This window comes from Pteropus vampyrus, unplaced genomic scaffold (assembly GCF_000151845.1).
Source record: "Pteropus vampyrus isolate Shadow unplaced genomic scaffold, Pvam_2.0 Scaffold19, whole genome shotgun sequence".
Lineage (NCBI taxonomy): Eukaryota > Metazoa > Chordata > Mammalia > Chiroptera > Pteropodidae > Pteropus > Pteropus vampyrus.
The window spans coordinates 8,721,095-8,745,446 of record NW_011888800.1 but is presented as its reverse complement, the minus strand read 5'-3'; the positions used below and the strand labels follow the sequence as shown (position 1 = coordinate 8,745,446).

The window sequence follows — 24,352 nt, the reverse complement described above, 5'->3', positions numbered from 1 at the left end:
CGGAATTTAGTGTTTGGCTGTGGCCTCTGATTCCACCTTTTCCTTTATTCTGAACAAAGCTATTTCTTACTGAAGGGATCTTTAAGGGTTTTCTTGTGGTGAAGATGATGGTGGTAAAGAGAATCTAAATATAAGTGTATAACTTAGTTTTGAGACCATGACTGTCTGTGAATTAACTTTTGCATTATTTTTTTCAAGATATTCACAGAATAGTTATTTTCCATCAAGAAATGCTTGAATTATTGAAGAAATATTGTTACCTTTATAATATTACTAAATCACAAATACTTTTTCTTTTCCTTCTCATTAGTTCTTTCTTGAAGATCCTTCATAATATGCCCTAACTTCCCTTTCTAACATTACCTCCTGCAAATACCTTGCATTAACTCTTTCATTCAGTCTGTCTGAGCCACTTGCCTTTCCCTCAGTCATTCTTGTACTTTCTGTTTAGGCTCTCTTTTTTTCCTTGAATGCTTTGTTCTCTTCAGTTCTCACCTAGGAATTTATTTACCTTTACCTTTATGACTTGTTTTATTTGTGGAATAAGGTTCCATCTCATTCCACAGAGGACTTAAGGAGTATGACCTAACTCAAACACAGCTACTTCTCTGAAACTGCCTCCTTCACTTGCCAACTCTGTGATCTTGGATAAGTGGCTTATCTTCTCTGTGCTTTAGTTTTCTCATCTGTAAAATTGTAATGATAGCACATTGTATTTTGAGGGTTATTTTGTGGGTTAATTAAGTGAGACAATCCCAAATATGCTTAGAACAATGCCTAGAATTCATTTATTTAGTCACTCATTCATTCAGTATTTATTGAGCACTTAATGTGTGGCAGCAAATGGAACACACAAAGATAATAAATAATACGTAAGTTATATAATATGTCAGAAAGTGATTAGTGCTGTGGCAAAAAAAATAGTGTAAGGATGATTAGGAATGTTGTTGTGGATGTGGTAATGAGGAAGAATGATGAAGGGGAAGGAAAGTTTGCAATTTTAAGGAGAGGCCTTATTGAGAAGATAAGGCTTGAACAGACTCAAAGGAAGTAAGTGAGTTAACCATTTGGATATCTGGTAGAGGAGTTTTGTAGGCAGAGAGAATAGCCAGTATAAAGTCCCTAAGGTAGCAGTATGCCTGGTACATTCAAGGAATAGTTGGAGCCCATTGTGGCTGGAACAGAGTAGTGAGACAAAGAACAGGAGATGGGATCAGAGAAATAATAGGGTTCAGATCATATAGGGCCTTGTAGGCATCAATAGGACTTTGGTTTTTACTCTGAGCAAAATGGGGAACATATGCAGGCTTTTGAGCAGAGGAGTGATACAGGACCACTTTGGCTGCTGTGTTGAGCACAGACTGTAGAGGCTGTAAGAATAAAAGTGGGAAGCCAGTCAGGGAATTTGCAGTAATCTGGGTGAGCAATGATGTAGCTCGGACCAGAGTGATATCAGTGGAGATGATGAGATTCTAGGCACACAGTATTTTAGAGGTAAAACCAACCTGCTTTCCTGCCTCATTAAATGAGGAATGAGAGAGCAAGTAAATAATGACTCCAAAGGAAAAAAGTTACCTATAGGAAAAGAGAAGAAACAAATTGTAAAGCAGCCAGAGATGGAAGGTGGACTTTTTTGAATGTATCTTACTTTGTAAATTCGACTTTAGAATCATATAAATGTTGTACATAAGTATAAAACAAAATTAAATCTAAATGACCAATCTAACAAATAACTTGATCCAGAATATATCTTTTAAAATCTCGGAGAGAGGAGGAAGAAGAGCGGGGAGATAGATGAGGTAAAAGGGGTCAAATATGTGGTGACAGAAAGAAATCTATGAACAGTGAACACACAATGCAGTGTATATATGCCTTACTATTGAATTGTAAATTTCAAAATCCTGAAACTTACTGGATTTTGTTAAGCAATGTCTTCATAATAAAAATAAATTTATTAATTTAAAAAATCAAACAACAAAACAAAACAAAAAATAAAATCTACAAACCAGTAAAAAAGACAACCTGATTATAAAGTGAACAATTTGAATGGACTTCCATAAGAGAAGATATATAAATGGCCAATAAGTACATGAAAAAGAGTTCAACATTATTAGTCCTAGGAAAATGCAAGTTAAAACCACAATGTAGTATCCTTTAACATCCACAAAATGACAAAAATTAAAAATTAAAAATAATTAAAAGACCAAATGTTAGCAAGGATGTGAAACAAATAGAGCTTTCAAATATTGCTAAAAGAAGTATAAAATGTTATAACCACTTTAGAAAAAGAATTTGTATGTTTCTTAAAAACTTAAACAAACATCAACTCTATGACCTAACAGTTCTACTCCTAAGCATTTACCCAAGAGAAATGAAAACATATGTCCACAAAAAGACTTGTGATAGCTGCTCATAGCAACTTTATTTATAATAGCCAAAACTGGAAAAGACTTAATCTCCATCAATAGGAGAATGGATAAACAAATTGTGGTATTTTCGTGCAGTAGAATGCTACTCAGTGATAAAAAGAAAGTAAAAATATATACAATATAGATAAAAAAAAAAAAAAAAACCCCACCGGTATGCTGAACCAAAGAAACAAAACACAAAAAGAATTACTATACTATTTGGTCTCCTGAGAAGTAGCTACCAAAACATGATTAGATGTACAAGAGATTTATTGAGAGAGTATATTGGTTATCTATTATAACTTGGAAACGAACTACTCCAAAATTTAGCATTTTAAAGTAACAAATATTTATTACTTCAGAGAGTTTCTAAGGATCTGAAATGAAGGAGCAAATTAGTTGAGTGGTTTTGGCTTAGGCTTTCACATGTGGTTGCAATAGAGATATTGGTTGGGGTTACAGTAATCTGAAGGCTTAACTGAGTTTGGATGATCTGCTTCCAACATGGCTCACTCACATGGCTATTGGCAGGAAGCCTCAGCTTTTCACCATGTAGGCCTCTCCATAGGTCTACTTGAGTACCCTCATGACATGGCTTCTTCCTGAGCAAGTGAACCAAAAGTGAATAATGAGGGAGCCACGATGCCTAAATGTTATGACATAGTGTTGGAAGCTAGACACCATCACTTCTCTCATTCTATTTGTTAGAAGCAAGTCATTAAGTCTAGTCCACTCTCAAGAGGAGGAAAATTGTCTCTTCCTTTTGAAAGGAGTATCAATGAATTTGTGGATATATTTTAAATCATCACAGGGGGGGATCAGGAGAAGGCAGAGAGAGCCTTTAGACCAATATACAGGTCTGATATCTGTGTAAAGGGAGAGGGAAGGAAGGAGGATTGGAAAGGAAGAGTCTTGTCCTACAGCATGGTTCCAAGAAAGGTTTGGCCAGGCTGTTGAAGTCTTCAAGTTGAAGGCACCTGGTGGAGGAATCTTGTATGTCACAGGACTGGATCTACCTTTGTAACCCTGCAATACTCTGGCATTGGCTGGGATCAGCCTGTGGGAAGTGTGGCTTTGGTGCAAAAGGCGGGGTAACTCTACAGTGGCAGCAAGTAGGGTCCTCAGTCACTTATGCTCTCTAAGAAGATTTCAGCGGTGTATTTTCATGGTCACCACAAGTACATACTGTATGAATAAGTTTACATGAAATTCTAGAATGGGCAAAACTTATGTAGTGATAGAAAACAAACAAGTGGTTGCCTAGGGATGGAGAGGGATGGGGATTGATTGCAAAGTGATACAAGGGAACTTTTGTAGGTGATGAAAATGTTTTGTATTTGATTGTGGCGGTGGCTACACACATATATACATTTGCTGAACTCATCAAACTGCATTTAAAATGGGCACATTTTATTGTACATATACAATATATGTAAAGTTTACTAAAAACATAGTGAGATATCAGTTCACACTGACAAAACCAAATGTTAGGGAAAATGTGCAGTACTTGAAACTCTCATTGTTAATGGGAGTATAAAATTACACAACCATTTTGGAAAACTGGCAGTTTCTTAAAAGTTAAACAAATACCTATCCTGTGACCCAGCAGTCCTACTCCTGGATATTGACCCAAGAGAAATTAAAATACATGTTCTCAAAAAGACTTATTTATGAATGTTTATAGCACCTTTTTAAAAATAATGGTTCAAAACAACCCAAATATCTACCCATAGGAGAATCAATAAACAAATTGATTGTGGATCATGTGTTTAATTGAATACTACTGAGCAATAAAAAAGAATGAACTGATGCATGCAACAGCATCAATAAATCTCAAAAATGTTATGTTATGCAAAACAGTGAACACAAGAGACTACATACTATATGATTCCATTTATATATAATTGTTGAACAGACAAAACTAGTCTATGGAATAGAAATTAGAATATGGTTGCCATGAAAAACTCCGGAGTGATAAAATGTTTTACATCTTGACTGGTATATGGGTTTCATAGATGTATACATTTGTCAAATTATACAACTAAGAGGTAAGCATTTCATTGTATTTAAATTTTACCTCAATTTAAAAATCAAAAAGAAGCAGTCACTAAAATAAAAAAGAATATGAAAGAAATTAACCAGTGTGTTAAATTGATAGAATTATTTCAAATGACTTTAAAATATAGTAATTTACCTGTCTATTAAAAATATTTTTAGTCGTGGTAAAATACATACAAAATTGACCATTTTGACCATTTTTAAGTGTATGAGTTAGTGGTATTAAATACATTCATAATGTTCTGTGACTATCACCACCATCCATCTCCATACCTCCTTCCATCTTGTAAAACTTAAACTCTATACTTATTGAACAATAATTCCCTATTTCTTCCCCCCGCCCCCCACCTCTAGCTCCTGGTAACCACTATTCTGCTTACTTTCTGTCTATGGTTTGACTACTCCAAGTACCTCATTTAAGTAGAATCATATAGTATTTGTCTTTTTGTAACTAGTTAATTTCACTTAGCATAATGTCCTCAAGATTCATCCATGTTGTAGCATATGCCCTAACTGTACATTTTTAATGGTATATACGCTAAGGAAAAAATCACCTGCAAAGAAATGTTAAACTGTTTTCATTAGTCATCTCATTAATAATAACAACACCGGTGATAAATATGTGTGTGTGTGTGTGTGTGTACACACACACACACACACACACACACACACACACACACATTAGAATAAAGCAAATAAATAAGTTATGTCAATGTTATCAGGAACCAAGATGTTCATTGTAAGAGAAAGAGATAAAAATATAAAATCAAGAAAGTTGGGTAAAATCCCTGAAATCCTAAAATTTAATCAGAAAAAGCCAAATAATGACCAATCCAATAGTAATAAGCATTCCAACCATCCAAGTTGTGGTCTCGAAATGCCATTTACTACTAAAATGAACCAAGGCTTCTTAGAGAAACATCAGATTCCAGATCTGGGGCAAGAAATAAACAAAATGAACCTGGAATATCTTGTTATACCAGAAAGCAAGGACATCAAAGACTACTGGAATCATATCAAAAGGGCTCTGGAGCTAATCCGAAGGGACTTTCACAGTCCAAAGATGGGACAATATACATTTCAAATATACATAACAGCAATGGATTGAAGCACACCAAATGTGTTAAAATCCATGAGTTCATAGTGATATTAAAACAAAATTTTCATTAGTCTGGCATATTTTTGAATATGCCAGAGAACGTCATTATTTAGAGAACTATTCTCTATTATATAGAGAAACCCCAACTCGTTATTTTGAAAACCAGTTAAATCAAAGGAAAGAAGTAAGCATTTATCTTGACTTTCCTTAGGTAATCAAATATTTAATGAAGGGAGAGTTCTTTATAGAAGAATTCCAGCTAATTAATGAAGACAGTATGTTAAAATTAGAATATCATTATTTTGCAGCCCAGACTGAAATAATGCAGCTAGGTAATGATTACCAATGATTGCTAAACTATCAAGTAAAAATTAATCAATTGAAACAATTAGTTGTAACAAAACAAAAATACATTCAACCAGATGTTGTATATTTCCTGATGTGATGCAATAGAAAGTATATACACTTATGAAGTATTTTTGCCAAAAAAAGAAAAAAGGAACATAAATCTGAACAGGTATATCTAACTGCCCATTTATAGAAAATAAAAAGGGACAAACAAATACATTAAATGACACCATAGGGATGCAACCAGAAAAATCCACAATATTGGATATTTTACAGAACAAATAACCTGGTTTCATCAACAAATAAATTGCATGGATTAAAGGAGGGAGAATTTATAGATTAAAAGAGACCTGAGGTAAGTATTATCCAAATGCAATGTGTAAACCTTGTTTGGAATTGTAAAAAATAAAAATTATAAGATAACTGGAGAAATTTGAACACTATATATTTGATAACATTAAAAAATTGCTGTCAATTTTCTTTGTGTTGATGTGTTTTAAAAATTCTCTATTTTTTAGAAATATACATACCAATATTTATGGAGAAAATTATGTGATGCCTGGGATTTGCTTAGAAATAATCATTTGGGGGAAGTGGATAGGGATATAGGTTGGGCATTTGTTGGTAATTGTTGAAGTTGGATGATTAGTACAGGGGTTATTTTTTTCTGGTAAAGAAAAAAGAATGTCTCCAAACTTTTGTTATAAGCAACAGGAAGGTTGCAGTTGCCATCCACTGAAATGGGGAAGGGTGCAGGTTGAGCAGGTTTGGTAGAAAAGATGAGTTCAATTCTAAGCGTGTTGAGTCATAGGTGTCAACTGGACTCTCAAATGTTTCGAGATATTGAATAGACAGTTAGATACATAAGTTTGGGATTTGGTAGAGAGGACTGGGCCAGAGATACACAGTTGGGAGTCATTGGCATATTGATGGTAGTTACAGCAATGAGACTGGATGAGATCAAGAAAGGAGCAAGGGTAAACAGCTTAAAACATAGTACATGCACAATAAATACTCGTTATAACCACATGACTACAATTCTTTCTTTTGATTTCTTTCTCTTCTGAACTCCTACAGCACTTTTATTATATTTTGTATTATAGTTATTGTATACATACATGTCTTATCTACTCTGTAAGTTCCCTGATGGTAGGAACTAAATCTTAATCATTTTTATACATTGTTCCCTCTCCAGCACCATGGAGCCAGAATGATGCCTTGCACATAAGTGAATTGAAATTAATAAACGAATTCGTTTGTGAAGAAATTTTGGTTAGGGCTGTGGATTTTCAGGCTTTAGGTTCATGAAACTTCCTATGTTGATGGGCTGTATTTGAGCAGGGCCAAGATGTGTTCTTGTTCTAGCCAACCAGTTAGCACACTAGCCTGTACAGCCTAGATCAGTTTTTGGGATCTAACCCTACGCAAGACACTGCAAAGGGGAAATGGGTGAGGTGACTCGGAATAGAGTAGAGGGAGATATGAAATAGTGACATAGGAGTAGGATATAAAACTAGGCACTCTGTGCATGTGACTTTATGTACACGTACTTATCTCAGAAGATGAGTAAACATTTCATGGCTCAGCCAATAATGCATGAGTAAGAATTGGCTTGGTGTCCTTGTCCACTGAACTGTTTTATGGTCTTAGGTTTCTCAGTCCCAGAACATAAAAACTCCCTTCTCTCCACTGGGACTTAGGAGTTCAGGAGTAGCTAGTTTTTTTGTTTTTGTTTTAATCTGCAAGGTGAACTTTTCTCACCTTCTACCTTCCTGGCTCTGATTCCTGGAAGTTTCCAAAGGCTCTAAGAATATTTCTTTTCTTACTCTCATCCTATTCCTATGTTGGGTACCAGGTAAACTTTCCTTGTAGTTTTGCTTAGTACCAAATCCTGCTCAGCTCCAATCTTGGATAATTTGATACCACTCTCTTTATTTTCCCTTTTTACATAATCACAGTATAATTATCAAGATTGGGAAAATAACATTGATTCAATACTACTATGCAATCTACAGACCTTATTCAAATACCACCAGTGTTCCAATTAGAGTTCTTTATAGCAGGATGGAAACCAAGTTCTTATCCAGGATTCAGGTCTGGATTACATGTTGCATTTGTTTTTTTCTCCTTAGTGTCCTCAAATCAGAAACAATTCTTTGTCATCTTGATGTTGGCATTTCTTCCCGTCCTGTCTCCCTCTCCCTCTCCTTCTCCCTTTCTCTTTCTTTGAAGAATATGGGCGACTTATTTGTAGAATCAATTTGAGTTTACCTGATGTTTCCTCATGACCAGATTCAGGTTATAAATTTTTGGCAGGAATAAAATTAAAGTGATGTTGTTTCCTTCTCCGTGTGTCACAGCAAGTGACATGTGATGGCATTTTATCCCATTATTGGTGATGTTAACTGAGGTCACTTGGTTAAGTTACCATATTTTTTTTTACTGCAAATTTACTACTTTCTGTTTGTAATAATTCCATGCATTTTAAGGAGATAGTTTGAGTCCATGTAAATCCCTCTTTTGCACCACATTAATAGTTTTAGCATCGATTATATTTATTTTAAATTATTTTTATTGAAATACATAACGCACATAAAAGAGTGAATAAAATATAAGTGTACAAATGTATGAATTATAAATAGTATAGCTGTTTAATGCCTCTGATAATAAAAATAGAAGATTTCCAAGCGCTTTACTTGGCTCTTTAAGAATAACAAATCCTCTATTCCCCCTAAAATTAACCACCAGTCCTGACTTTTATTGCAATCATGTCATTATTCTTTTATGATCTAGGCATGCACCTCTAAATATTAAAAGTAGTTTTAATGAGTTAAAACTACTAAAAAATGTTTTAATGAGTTAAAACATTTTTATTATAGTAAAATATGTATAACATAAACTTTGTCATTTTAAACGTTTTTAAGAGTATTGTTCAGCGACATTACATACATTCACATTGTTTTGCAACCATCATCACCACCCATCTTCAGAACTTTTTCATCATCCCTACTGGAACTCTGTACTCATTAAAAAATAACTCTTTATCCCTCCCTCCTCCCAGCTTCTGGAAACCACTGTCCTACTTTCTGTCTCTATGGTTTTGCCTACTCTAGGTACTTCACACAAATGGGATGATACAATTTCGGTTAGCATAATGTTTTCAAGATTCATCCGTATTGTAGCATGTTAGTACCACTCTTGATTCTTATCCTGTAGTACTGGCTTCAAGGAAGTTAGGGACTGGGAAAAAAAGCTGAGAGGGAGGAGGAGAGCCAGGAACTCTGAAGTCACAGGATGAGAATTTTTAAGGAGGAGAGAATCGGTAACACTATCATACATTACAGAGATCAAAACTAATAACATGTTTTGACAAGACACTTTCAGAATCGGTTATTAGAAAAACATTTTTAGAGTAACTGCTTTGTGCCTGGAATTGTGCTAGGCACTAGATTTATGGAGGTTAAAGCCAGATTGCAAAGCATTACTGGGTTACTGGTATGGAGAAACGGAATTTGGAGAGAAGGAAAAAAGAAGTGCCGAGAGCTTGATAGAGAAGTGGTGTGGAGGGGAGATGCTACTAGGATGTGGAGATTTGCATACATCTGTGAGAAGAAGGAATAAGCTAGAGAAGGGAGAATGGCAGGCTCTATCAATTTTCAGACAGGCAAGGATTCCATTCTTTTCTCCCTTCATACCACAACTTTCTGTTTCTAACTCTGTTTCCAGGTAAAGGGCTCCTGATGGAGTTAAACTCTTTGGATTAAACATTTGAAAAAGTGGAAGGGAGAAAACTGCAGCTAATACTGCAGTCACAATTGTGCTTGGTATCCTGTATTTGGGGGAGACAGGTTGAGAAGGGGGCTTACAGCTGATTGGTTGCCTGGAAAGGGGTAGCAGTGGGCTGCCTTGCTGGGGTTCTAGTGTTGTGCCTCTAGGGCTTTATGTGTACTTGGGTGTAGCAAAGTCAGGGAGCTCTAGAAAGGTTCAAAAAGTGGGTTAAAATGAATAAGGAGGAAAAACAAAATGTGATATATACATACAATGGGATATTATTCATCCTTAAAAAGGAAGGAAATCCAGACACATGCTATTAAAATTACAACGCAGATGAACCTGAGGATATTACACTAAGTAAAATAAGTCAGACGCAAAAGGACAAATATTGCATGATTCCATTTGTATGAGGTATCTATCTAGATTAGTCAAATTCATAGAGACAAAGTAGAATGGTGGTTACCAGGGCCTGGAGGGAGAAGGGAATGGGGAATCATTGTATAATGGAACAGAGTTTTAATTTGAGAAGACAAAAAATTCTGGAGGTAGGTGGTGGTGATGGTTGCATAACATTGTAAATGTACTTAATGCCACTGAACCATACACTTAAAAATGGTTAAAACGGCATATTTCATGTTTTGTATATTTTACCACACCAAAAAAAATTAATAAGAACAATGTAGCAAAATATTAACAATGTATCGATCTAGGTAAAGGGTTTATGAAAGATTGTACATTTTTTTTTATTATACTATTTTTGCAACTTCTCTGTTGCTCTGAAAATTTTTTCTAAATAAAAATTTTACTTAAAATTAACAGGAGGGAGTTCTACAGAGAGACCAGTTGGAATAGTTTTCCCTGCAGGTACCTACAACTCTATCAGCCTAGTGCTAGGAAGTTAACGTAGTATCATGGGCAATGATTTGACTACCTTAAGTAATTTGCTTTCACATTTTAATTATATCATCACTTCTTTGTTGACAACTTCTTCATAAGGATGAGGAGTTGACAGTTTACAGTTTCTCCTCTATTTTCTTCATATTATTTTAATTATGGATTCTTAGAACATTAGAGATACACATATTCAGTATTAAAATAAAAATACATTCTAAAACAAAACAAGTTTTATGTTAACTGTTTTGCCATTTCTTTGTCACTGCTCCTCCTCAATTATGAATATATGGAACTTCTGCAGTTAGACTGGGCTCAAATTCTCTCTTTCTTGCCAGCTCTGAGACATTGGACAAATTATCTCATGTCTCTAAACCTTAGTGTACTCATCTGTAACCCTGAAAGAGTTATGAGACTTATTGGTGAGATAACAAATGTAAAACAGAGCACAATATCTGCCACATGGTAAAAATGTAATACATGTTATTAATTATATCATTGGTATATGACTGAATATGATTATATAGGTCCAAGTGCAACAGATCAGAATCTATTATATGTTAAATATAAGTCAGTATGTAATACTTTAATATTGCAATTTGAAGGGAATATATAATAACATCATTAAATTCAGTGCTTGTCATATCCTCAGTAAAGTTCTCTGCCACTGAGCTCCTAAACTATGAGTTTCCAGAGGAAAACCATGAAGCAAATGTAAAGGGTAGTAAATTGTTTCTATGAGGTAAGATTAAACTATTTGGGCTTCTTTTGCTTAGAAAAGTCTGTGAGGAGACCTCAGGAAAAGATTAAGTATATAGCATTTATGTTTATTGTTTGATTGGTTGAAATATACTATGGAATTATTAGTCCTGATGAGATGATCCCAGCCTTATGAGAATTTATCCAGGTTTTAAAATTACCAATTAAAGACATTGTGAGAGGAAGTAGCTTTAAGCTCTAGAATAAAGGATTTAGTTTACTTGATTAGGAAAAAAAATTGCTGGCAATGAGATTTGTTAAAATTTAAAGTGAGTTAACACAGGATGGAATTTTCATGTCTGGGAGGACTTTAGAGCTACCTTTCTATCTTACGTAAAAAGATGCACCTGTAGATAGGTAGCTGTGCTGATGGTCCTTTGAAGTTTTAGAGTCAATAAAGGCCTTTACTTCACTTAACTGCAATCAGTTACAGCCTCAGTGGGTAACCACCTTGCCTGTGTAATTTAATGATTTGTCATACTGCCTAACAAGGAATTCAGTTTTTCTTCATTTTTTTTAAGGCTCTTATTTAGCAATGAGAATAGCTCAGGTACATTTATTTATTTTTAGCCATGTTTATCAAGGTTTAATTTCCTCTTTTTAGTGTATAGTTTCATGAGTTTTGACAAATACATACAGTTTGACAAATAATCATGAAGCCTATTTGTGTCTTGCTTCGGAGGTGGAAATATAATAGCGGGATAGGATAGCAAAAATATAGTGACTTATGGGGGATTTTTATGGGAATCAAGGTCCTGATTTGCCCCACAACAGGACCTGGTTGGTTGTGCCCTCTCAAATCGAGCAGATGAATTCACTTTGCCTACCCAGTGTAGTTAATAGTGACCTGACCTGGTCCTTTTAGGATTAAATTTATTTGGCCATCTGTCTTCTGCAGCATTAGGAGTGGAGGAAGAGAGTAGTCAATTATAAAGGATTTTAAGATGAAGAAGTGAGATGTGTCTCTGTGTGTTCCATTACATTTTGGCCCACTAAAAAAACATTCTGGGGACTCTAATTATATTCTAATTATAGCAACGATAGATTCTGGATTTTTCAGGAAAGTTTCATTTCAGAGAGTCTGTCTTTTTTTCCCCCCATAAGTAGCATGAACTCAGATGATATTGGTTTAGAAACTATAATCATTGTAATTTATAACAGCAGGGAGAAGATTGGTTGGTAGGAAGCTCCACTTCAGCTTAGTTTATATCAAGTACTGAATTGGGCATTGACAGAATGGGAGAATCATGATCGGGCTGTGCCTAAGTCATTCTGAGTCTGGGGTAGAGAGAAAACTACCTCTTATTGAATACCTACTATGCATATGCTTGGGAGAGGGCTAGGTGCTTTCCTTATTACCAGCTGCTCTGGCTAGAATTCCATCCCAGTTCCAAACACTTAAAAAAACAAAACAAAACCCAAACCAACAACATATTCCTCATGGGGCCAAGTTCATTAATACAAGTCACAGCTGCCACATCTCTTATAAGACCCTGGCACCATAAGTAGCATAACAGATTCTTAGGGCTTGGAGGGATCTTTGAGGTCGTCTAGTTAAAGGGGCAGCAGCTGTTCTCTTCACGAAGTCTGAGAATCACCGTGCTGAATTCTCTCAACTGAGAGGTGCAAAAAATATCTGGGGCTATAGTCTTTGTAGGCTACAATTCCATAAAAGATAGGACAACGAGAAGCAAATGTAAAGCTTGAATTACGTTCCAGACAGGATAGGGCAATGGAAAAAAATGTGGTTCATTGGGGTCCTCAGACAATGTAAAGAGGTGGGGGCGGGAGAGAAAGAACTGGCAGAGATGGAATGTGAGGCTCTTGAAGTCAGGTAGGGGCCCACAAAACAGAACCTGACTGACACAGGTAACCCCCGGAGAGCCCTCCCTCTCTTCAGTTTCACCAGCTCTGAGGTACTAGCCATCCTGAATCCTCTTCTTTGCCCTTTTATTAGAAAGCCGGGAAACCCTCTCCTTTTCCATGGAAGAGGATGAGAGTGCATGAACGATGAAAAACAGGTCTTTTTTCCTTATGTCTGAGTAATGAAACAAACAATTGTCCTGGAGGCAAGGGAATATATTTCACGCCCTCTCAAGGTCCCTTCGGTTCAAGGATACTGTCATTCTGGGGCTCTACAAGGGGGAGGGCCCGCAACGTCCATGCTGCCATGGAAACACGCTGCTGTGTTCCTTTTTCTTACGTGGGGCGGGGCACGGTGCCTCAGCCACCAATAATCCACAGGATTTCTTGAGTGGCAGGCAGCGACAGCGAATGGGCAAGCTGATACTGCGTGACGCGCGGGAAAAGGAGGAGTTCGAGGCTGGTGGCGGCGGTGGCGACAGCATCGACCTGGGGATAGAGCTGGAGGGACCTGGGGATCGTGCAGAGACCTCTAGCTCGAGCGCGAGGGACCTCCCACTGGGATGCCTGGTACTGTATGGAGAAAAGTGGGGGCTCAGTCAGCTCTGAAGGCTAAGGTTTCGGGTCTGAAGGGATGGCTGACCGGAGGGGGCGGGGTGGCAAGCATGGCGGCGGTGACTGGGAAAGGGTTGGAGGGCCCTGAGGAGGGGGTGGGGAAGCAGTAGCTAGGAAGGCTGGGTGGTCGTGAGGCAGCGTGAAGGGCTGTGGGGGTTCTGGCAGCAGAGATTACAAAGCAGCCTTTTGGGGGTGGTAGAGGCGCCAGAAGGACGTAGGGAGAGTTGTGGGGGGATGGAAAAAGGGGCGGGAAGAATAGAGGTTAGGAAGGAGGGGAAAGGGTGTCTACGGGAAGGTGGTAGAAAAAGAGAGGGAGGAGGATAGGCAGGCAGATTGTAAATAACGAGGAAATTGGGTTTTTGGAGGTATAATAGGGAAGAGCTTGCAAGATTATAAATATAGTAATGTTCTAATTGAAAGAGCTCTAGACTAGTCTCTCCTTTCCCAGCTCCTGTACTTCCTGCCCCAGTATTTAAGCTTAAACTGAGTGAAGAAGGCTAGTAGGTTACATAGAACTGATCTTTTGTTTTTCCATTCCAGGGGAGCAGATGGACCCTAGTGGAAGTCAGTTGGATTCAGATTTCTCTCAACAAGACACTCCTTGCCTGATAATTGAAGATTCTCAGGCTGAAAGCGAGGTTCTAGAAGATGATTCTGGTTCTCACTTCAGTATATTATCTCGACACCTTCCTAATTTGCAGACGCACAAAGAGAATCCTGTATTGGTGAGTGATATCTTGTTTGGAAATGATTGAGCAGGTTTTTTTTTTTTTTTCCTAATCTAGACCAATCAGCAGCCATAAGTACTTAGGAGATCACTATCTTTTGGATAAAGTTAGTTAGGAAAATGAAAATATGTTCAAGAAAAATATGTCTCATTTTGGGTTATTTCATATATAGTGGGGGTATTTATATATGTATATTTTCTAGGATGTTGTGTCCAATCCTGAGCAACCAGCTGGAGCAGAACAAGGAGACAGTAATAGTGGATTCAATGAACATCTGAAAGAAAACCAAACTTCAGGTGAGGTGTTTAAAGCTCTCAGTCCCTTTTGCAAGGATGCACTTGTTAGAACTGAGTGGATTTAAACATTATGTGGTTGTGGCGAATGTATGTAAAGAAGGCTAGCACAGTATCTTGGTGCATATAGTAAGCGCTCAAAACGTTAGTTTTCTATAATTCCTGTATGGGGTATAGCTTATTAGATTGGTACTGTCTACATTCCTGAATTTGTATTAAAGTTTAGTGGTAAATAAATGCTTTTTGTGCTAATATCCAATTATGTTTTTCAGATCCTATGGATTCTTCTCATTTGGATACATGTGGTTCCATCAGTCAGGTCATTGAACAATTACCTCAGCCAAATAGGACAAGCAGGTATACTAGTGTTTGAAGGAATTTATTACATTTATTATGGATCAATTCTTTTATCTGTATCTTTGCCTCATCCCAAGGATAAAGGGATGAATCTTATATTTGTGAATTAGGGAGTGGGATTTGAGGATTGTGTTAGTACCGATAGCTGGAATCTCTTTTGTGAAGGTAATAACATTTTTTATACCTACATTATTTAGATTATGATCTATCTTGTGCATGTGAAACAAAATAAGCATTTCTCATTCTTAGCATAGATGTGACTTAGTGGAAAAAAAAAATCAGTAAATATTTAGATATATTATCAAAGCTGTTAGGCATGCTTTCCACCAACCAACCAAAGTACCTCATCAGTTTTAGATGCAGAATATTTAATTTATACCCTAAACTATTCATTTTTACTTTGTCTTATGTATATCTTTACATTAGCCATTCATTGAATTTGTCTCCTACGTTAGACACTAGGTTGGATTTTTTTGTTGTTTTGAGAGTTCTTTACATAGTCAAGATAGTAATCCCTTGTAGGGTATGTGTTTTGCAAATATTTTCTCCTATTCTGTAGTTTGTCTTTTCATCTTCCTCAGAGGGTTTTCCACAGAGTAGGTTTTTAGTTTTGATGAGATCTGTTAAATATTTTTAACAGAGTAATATAAATACATAGTTTATTTTAAAAAGAGCTTATAATGAAAAGTAAAGAGTTCTTTCCCATCCTTAGTTTCTTTTCACAGAGGCAACTCTTTTAAAGTGTTTGTGTTTTTACTTCCTCGGGAGATTATCTTCCTAGCTTTTAGTACTATTGTATAACTAAGTAACACTATTATACTGCCGTTTCTTGTTTTATCAGATTAAGACAATTGAGTTCCATAATTAAAGATTTAACTCACAAGACACTCCCAATTTTTGTAATAATTATTTTAGTTCTTTTATTGTCTACTTTTATACTTCTAAATAGTGTATTTAAACCTGTGTTTTCTTCTGTCAGCTTTAGATAGTGGAGAAGAGTTTAACAATACTATTTTTTGTCTGTAATCTGGTGTATTTCAAGCCTCTTCCGATTTACCGCATTCTACAAATATTTATTATTTCCTGTATGTCAAGCATTATTGAGTTTTGGGGATACAAATTGATGAGAAGAGAAAAATCCTAGACCTTAATGTAGCTTACATTCTTGTATGGGATATGGAAATACATGATAAATAAGTAAAAGATACAGTATGTTAGACATTCATAAGGGCTGAAGAGAAAAATAAAACGGGATTGGAGATGTTATAGGATTTGCAAGTTTAGCTAGGGTGACTTAGGGAATGCTTCACTGTTGTGACATTTGATTAAAAATCTTGAGTAATCATCTCTGCTGTTATCTGGCATAAGTGAATAGTGAGTGCAAAGGCCCTGAGGCATGAACATGCCTGGAATATTTGAGAACTGGAAAGGAGGTTAGCATGATTGGAGTGGAGTGATTGAGAGGAGAGGGAGAAGAGGTCAGAGAAGTAAAAAGGAGACCAGAATATGTAAGGCCTTATGGGTCACTGTGAGGAATTTGGCTGTTACTCTTAGATAGGAAGGCATTTAAGAGTTTTGAGCAGAGTTAGATTTTAACAGGATCTGGCTTAGATTTTAACAGGATCACTCTGGCTGCTGGATCAAGAATAGACTAAAGGATATGTAATTTTTATTTCTTGATTATACCTCAATAAAGCTGAGAAAAAATAAAAATAAAATAAGCTTTTTAAATAAAATAATAATAAAAAATATACTTAAAGCAAAGCAAAGGCAGAGGCGGGAAGATCAACTAGGAGACTATTGAAATTATTTGGGCAAGATAGGACAGTGGCTAGACCAGAGTAGAAGTGGAGAGAGTCAGAGTAGAAGTGGAGAGAGTATTGAGATTCTAGGTTTTTGAAAATAGGATTCAAAGACAGATTGGATGTTGAATACGAGAGTTAAGAAGGAAGTAACAGTGATTCCATGTTTTTGGTTTGGTAACTAGTAGAATGGAGTTGCTACTGATTGAGATGGACTGCAAGAGAAGGTCAGTTTTAGACATGTTACAGTTGAGCTGCCTTTTCAATTACCAGTTGGAGGACATTGAGGATATGCAAATCTGGAGCTCAGGGGGAAGGTCTAAGCTGGAGATTTAAATTGCAGAGTCATACGCATATGGATGATATTCAAAGCCATGAGTCTGGATAAGATCACAAAGGAGGTGAGTGTGGGTGGAGAAAAGATCCAAGGGCTCACTGGGCCTACCAGCATTCAGAGGGCAGGACATGAATAAAACCACCAGAAGAGACTGAGGAAGATCCAAGATGTGTGGTTTGTTTTGTCTTTCATTGCTTTCTCACTTTTTGTCATATTTGTTCTTGGACTTTCTTTCCCTATATTTCCCAAAGTCATGCATCTGGTCCTTCCATTATGTAGGTAATGTTCTGTAGTTGGCCTTCGAACAACATGGGTTTGAACTACGTGGGTTTGCTTATATGTGGATATTTTTCAATTAATATACATTGGGCCCTCCCTGTCCCCGGTTTTGCATTTGCAGGTTCAGCCAACTGCGAATGGAAAACAGTATTTTTGATCTGTGGTTGGGGAGCCATGGATGTGGAGGACTGACTGTATGCATTTTTCTATACTATTTTATATAACGGACTTGAACATCCGTGGATTTAGTTATCTGCAGGGGTCCTGGAACCAATCCCCTGCAGATCCCAAGGGGTGACTGAAGTTTTGAGTGTGTCAAAGTTATACATGGATTTTGAACTATGTGGAGGTCGGCGCCCCTTTCCAGTGTGTTGTTCAAGGGTCAACTATATTTTATTTTGTGAAATTTAGTTCTTTTTCTTGGATAATGGTCCCCAATTTTACAAATTAAAATTTTCGTATCTTTTATGCTTAAGTTATGCTTAATAGTCATACAAAATATTAAATGTGTAGGGTAACAAGGAAGCAAAAAATGTCATCTATAGTTCGCCCCTTGGAGGCTAATTGCTATAAACATTTTCGCATATTTTCCCTCTTTTTTTTGTATACTTGATTTTTATAGTTGACATGTGAAAAGTAAGTTCATGTGTTTGCTGACCCTTTTGCTTAATAATATGAGCATTTTCTCCATGAAAAAACTCTTAATAGCATTTCTCCCAAATTTTATATTTTAAAAGTTTAAGCCTACAGAAGAGGTGAAAGGATAGTACACATACTTTTCTTTGAGGAGCTGGATCATTTGAAACTAAGTTGCAGACATTATAGTACCCCTTAAATATTTTAGTATACATCCCCTAAGAATAATATATTACCCCATATAATCATACTGTTATCATACCTAAGAAAATATTAATTCCATAATACTTGATAACGTAGTTTATATTCAGATTTTCTCAATTTTCTGAATGATGTCTTTTACATATATATAATTTTTTTAAAATCCAGGAACCAGTCCAGGTTTACACATTGTATATAGTTGTTTCAAACATTTTTAGTGGCTGCATAGTATACTATTTTATGGATTATGAAATTAATAATTTCTGTAATACTGAATTTATAGGTTTTTTTTTTAATCATAGTAAACTAAGAAATTTGTACAAGGATCTTTCCATATTCAAATTATTTCTTACAATTGAAATTAAGATTATTGGCTGTGAACATTTTTTAGAGCTCTTGATAAATATTTCCAAATTGTTCTCTAGAAAAGTTCTATTAGGTTATACTCTCATAAACAGTATTTGCTAATGCTTATCTTACCTCAGGTTTGAGCAGTACAGTATTTACAATTTGATAGACAACAAATGGTTTCTCTGATATCTTACGTAATTTAAGATACTTTTATTTCTTTTTTTATGAGTTGTCTCTTCTGTTTGTCCCTGTATACCTTGGCGTCCTTCATGTGAACTCCTTATATTTTATGGAGACTGTTGTATTTGTTGCAGATTTTTTTCCTAATCATTATTTTTTTGACTTTTATTACGTTTCTTGACCTGTGATATTAACTTTTTAAAAATACATAGGCCTGTAACCTGTATTTTATTCAGATACTCTGGTTCTATGTATGTGTTCTAAGATTTTTTACTATAATATTTGTGAACTGTGTTTGCTTTAGTAGTGTATTGTTTTAGCCCCTTCCCCAGACATCTAATGCACATCTTTTTTTATCACTTGCCTGTTATTCTCTTGAGTGCAAGATTATTCTATTCTACTCCAGCTCATATCTTTTCAAAGATAAAATTCAAATGTGTTTGTTTCTTTTCTGTTTAATATTTGAGTTACTTAATTCTGTACACTGTTTTTGAGTTGTTAATCTTTTTGGTATTTGTTTGTAAAAAGGAGCACTAAGGAGGGTGAGGTTTTTTTTTTCCAAATTCTCTTTAAAGGTGATTGGTGATTAGTGTGTGGGGAGTCAGTAAAATTCAAAGAGTGCTTTGAGCAAAGTGTCCCAGCCTATCTGGGAAACTCATGATTATGTCTTTCTGCTGTGTAGTGTTTTGGGACTGTCAATGGAATCTGCTCATCCTGTGGGGGAAGAGAAGGAAGAAGAGGTGGAAGAGAAGGAGAAAGGGGAAAAGGAGGAAGATACTCCAGATGATGCCGCACACTCCCTTGGTGCTGAAGGTACCTTTATGCCTTTTTCGGGATAGTAGATTTTTAAGTCCCTTTAATGTGAGCATATAGATATCTAAATTTCTTTTTATCACGTTATAGATTTATGTAATCATTAAATTGAGAATAGTCATTAAGAAATTTGCTAGTAGTCTAAGATATTTCACCTAATACGGTGTTCAGGAATTTGTACCTCACTCGATAGCCCCCTTTATGGACTCTTCTTCCTTTCTTATCATTTGTTTTTCAGATATTTTTGGGATGTATGCTTTTTGGGGTTGGAAGTACATTGGATTGCTGGGCGTGTGGGTCTGGTTTACATATATCTTCAGAAAGTGGACATAGTCTGTCTTTTATTGGGTGCTTATAAGGTTTTATGGTGTACAATTTTTTTGCTTTATTACACATTTTCCCCCTTCACTTTCAGGGCTTTTATTCATTTTGAAAAGTTTGGGGGGCAGGACTTTGATGTGAAGGGCTTAACGTGACCTTCTTTTGTAAGCACCTTGCACAGCGCATAATGTTGCAGGGTGATGCCTAATTTCTTGGGATGTTGTTCCTAGATCCAGCCTCATCACAGTTGGGCTTTGGGGCTCTGGAACTCTCCCAGAGCCAGGAAGTTGAGGAACATACTGTGTCATATGAAGCAGACAAAGAGCCTCTACAATCAGTAACCACCAACTCTGGTTATACTAGGCTATCTGATATGGATGCTAATATTGGTATGAAACATGTTTTTTGGCATTTGGAGTTGTTTCTAAGTGTTTTCCTCCCATGCTAGAGCTAGTTATTCATTCTTTGATACATGTTATAGCTATCTAAATTAATATAAACTAAGTTAATATAGTAAGGTGACAGAGTTGTCTGGCAAATACTTGTCAATTGATGGCTTGAAGGTTAAAGGTTTTTGTAAGTGAGTTGTTGGTTATTTTCCTTTTTGGAATGATGCCTGTATATATTTTCAAATTGGACTTCTTTCTGTTAAAATCTTTGCCTTTAAAAAGCATTTGGGACTGCTTTTAGTACTTTGAAAAATTAAATATCTCCTTTCTGTCATCTTTGGAAACTTCAAGCAGTTAAGCAGGAAGAACAATCTAATGAAGATATCCCTATGGCAGAACAGCCCAGCAAGGATGATCCTGTGGTAGCACAGCCCAGTAGGGATGTACATGTAGTAGAAGAACAGAATCCACCACCTGCAAGGTAAACCATATTCTTTCTAGAATGTTGTTTGGCTTTCTGCTATAGGATTATACTCATTTCACTTGGCCAGGTGGGGACATTTTAAAAAATTGATTATTTTTCCCCCTGTACTGAGCATATTTCTGGTCTAGTAGAAACACTGATAATTTATGAATTCTCATTATGTCCTCATTTTATATTTAGGTGTATTACAAAGCCATTTTACTGTTGCTATAACTGTAAGCATGGCACCTTAACCTTTGGTTGCTACTCTTCTTCTCTGATCTTTGTCTGCAGAGGCACTGTGTCTGTGTGGGAGTTTTCCTAGCCTCTCCAGTATTTGGAGAAGGTACATGAATGTTCTATTTGAAAGTCTACTGTTTCTCTACTTGAGCACCCAGATTGCTTTGGGTCCTCAGGTATCTTGCATTTGGTAGTTTATGGTATAGATGAAGGGAGATATCCTTTTCCCAAGTCCTTTGGGCTCTTAACTTGGTATGAATTGGACAGTATACCTCTGTTCTGTCTGTGGTGATGATTGTATCCAAAACAGCATTGTCTCAGGTCAACAGCTCAAGTTTGGATGTAGCAGAGGAAAGTGAGATGCTTCCAGTGTGTAGGAGGGGATGATGACTAAACCTTCAGTATTGTCCTTTAATAGAAACAGTGGGGAATGGGGTCCTGGAGTTCTGAATAAAGTTGAATATCAAGAGAATTTGTCTTTCTGATGCAAAGCACTCAGCTTAAGTGGGGCTGACTTTTTAGGCTTTTCTTTAGAAAGTTGCTCTCTAGCTAGTTTTGCTATCCTGTTTTCTTTGGGGAATGGTAGTGAACCTCCTAAGTCTGGAAAAGGATCAGCAATGAGTGTCTTATAAGTGTGAGGAGTATTGGTATGAAGTCTTAGTTTGGGGCTTAGGTTGAGTATATCAAATGGAAAAGGTCAGGAGAAGATAATATGTGCACTAGTGCAGAGGATAATTCACACCCAGACCCTTTCCTTGGAAGGTCATTGTTAGGACTGACTTTGTGCTCTGGATCAGAATCTTTCATGCATGTCCAGATAATAGCGTATGTAACAAAAATCCCTAAATCACTCACCAGTAACCTTCGTATGAAGCACAGCAGGGAGCAAAGTTGAAAAGAGGTATTGCTGTGTGAGAGACTAAGACAGGCTTTGAAATGAGTTGAGGGGTTTGGTGCCATTACCAAGTATCATATTTCATCTTCAATAAATAGTTACATAGAGCTACTGAAATTTTTGAAATTATTAAAGGAAAACACACAAAACAGGAAAAATTTCTTAGCTCAAAGATGAAAGCATTTGAACATAGCAACTTTTTCTCCTGGTAATATGAATTTCCTAGGTCAGAGGACATGCCTCCTAGTCCCAAATTATCTCTTACTGCTTTGGAAACAAAAGAACAAATATCTACTCAAGAACTGCTGGAAGATGGACTGCAGATTCAGAAGGCACCAGAGCCTGAGGTTTTGTCAACTCAAGAAGACTTGTTTGACCAGAGCAATAAAACAGGTACAAAGAGTAATTAGTTGCAATAGCTCCTCTTCTCCAAAGATGTAAACTTTTTATTTGTATTGAGGCTACTGTTTAAGCTTGAAAGCACTTCACAGGATATAGACTTGTTTGTGATATGGAAGGAAAATGTGTTTGTAGCTGATTAATGAGAACGGCTTCTTGGAAATGATTGTTATTTAACATTTTAACATAATTTTCTCTCTTGGAAATGGAGATACTGAATAATATCTAATATAGTAAATTTAGTAGTTACGGACAGAGCAGCTATTTCTGTTATCTAGGTCTTCAGATCTTAAATATGATAATTAAGTATAAATTTTTCATATTCACCTGGGTAACAGTCAAGTTACTCATCTGTTTTTTAGTTCATCTGTCTCCAATAGGAAGTTATGGTCTAGTAGGAAGACTAAAACTTAAAAGACCAGAATGGTGTTAGTTTCACATTTTGTTAACCCCCCATTCTGTAACTTCACAGAGCCAGAAAGCTTCAGTAATAACTAGCAGTGTACAGTAAGTCCTCACTTAATATTGTCAACAGGTTCTGTGACTTTAAGTGAAACAATGTATAGCAAAACCAATTTTACAATAGGCTAATTGATAATAAACAAGTTCATAGGACATCTCATCAACATAACTAAATGAAGTTGAATGAAATGACATTGGAGGACCTGCTGTAATCTGTTGGTTGTAAGGAGGGAATAAGAGAAAGTTATATCCCTTTACTATGTTATAAATGTGTGCAAGGAACCTTTTTTGGTCTCTCATTACAGCTATAAGGTTGTATTTAAATTCCTTTATATTTGAGATTAATATAGTGGTTAACTCCATCTATTGCTAAGAAGGAGCCAAAAAGAGACTCTATAATATAAATCAGTAATGGCTGCTTGTATACCCTTGTACTAATGTGTTAATATTTTTTGTCTCCTTTGAGGAGGCCCAGGTTCTAGTCATGAAAATTGCTGCATTCCTGTTATCATGTATCATGGGCATTACTTTGACTTCTCCCATCTGCATATCATGGCATGAGCTCACTTCTCCCATCTGCATATCATGGCATAAGCTCATGGCATGAGCTTAGGTAAACCTTAGAATAAAAGTCTTGCTTACTGTTTTATTATAGAAGCTTCACAAAAAAGGGAAGCAGCCAACTAGAGGTATCAGTATTCTAGTTTTTCCTCTCTCCCTTCAATCTTGACAGAAAGGACTAAGGAATTTTTTAAATCAATTCTTTATTAAAGAAATCCATAATTTATTAGGAAGGGGCTTTTAGCGGAACTCAAGATGTGTGTTAGTGTGGCATTCCATTAATGGTACTACAATTAGAAAACAGTTTCTGCCCTCTTTGGAACATGCTTGCAAATATTACTCTTTTTGCAGTACAGAGCTTGTGGGTTTTTTTTTTTGTTGTTTGTTTGTTTTTTAACTATTTAGTAATGTCAATCTAAGAAATAAGTGCAACTAGATTTTTTTTTTTTTTTTAATAGCTTCTGATGGTTATTCTACTCCTTCAAGGGAAGAAGGTGGGTGTTCTCTGGCTTCCACACCTGCCACCACTCTGCATCTCCTGCAACTCTCTGGTCAGAGGTCCCTTGTTCAGGAAAGTCTTTCCACGTAAGTTAGCCTAAAATAGCTCTGCCAGGGAAATATGCCTCAGGGTCTTCGGCTAAGGTTTAAAGAGCTAAAATTGTCTACTAGTCCAACTTTCTTTTTGAAACCAAAAAGTAAACTCTAGGCTTTAGAATTTTGGGGGTAAGAACTTGGTGGAACTACTGAAGATAGGTAGATCTACTTTCCCATTTGGAGATTGTGCAATAGTAGCCCAAAGGGCTACTATGGAGGAAACTGCCCAGTTATTT

General features: G+C 36.3%; 1 protein-coding gene across 6 annotated transcripts in view; it reads left to right on the top strand.

Annotated features, from left to right (window-relative positions):
• The window catches only part of TP53BP1 (tumor protein p53 binding protein 1), an 84,701-nt gene that overhangs the window by 7,528 nt on the left and 52,821 nt on the right, over positions 1-24,352 (top strand). For 4 of the 6 annotated variants that reach the window (XM_023527804.1, XM_023527802.1, XM_011354993.2 and 1 more), the window contains exons 3-11: positions 13,599-13,770; positions 14,356-14,540; positions 14,746-14,839; positions 15,109-15,193; positions 19,662-19,792; positions 20,344-20,502; positions 20,854-20,983; positions 22,327-22,493; positions 23,981-24,107. In XM_023527804.1, coding sequence (XP_023383572.1) covers positions 13,764-13,770; positions 14,356-14,540; positions 14,746-14,839; positions 15,109-15,193; positions 19,662-19,792; positions 20,344-20,502; positions 20,854-20,983; positions 22,327-22,493; positions 23,981-24,107 — 1,085 coding nt within the window. In that variant the 5' untranslated portion in view covers positions 13,599-13,763. Of the gene's footprint in view, positions 1-13,598; positions 13,771-14,355; positions 14,541-14,745; positions 14,840-15,108; positions 15,194-19,661; positions 19,793-20,343; positions 20,503-20,853; positions 20,984-22,326; positions 22,494-23,980; positions 24,108-24,352 lie in introns of those variants that run through there. The other 2 variants (XM_011354994.2, XM_023527803.1) reach the window with 2 other exon arrangements.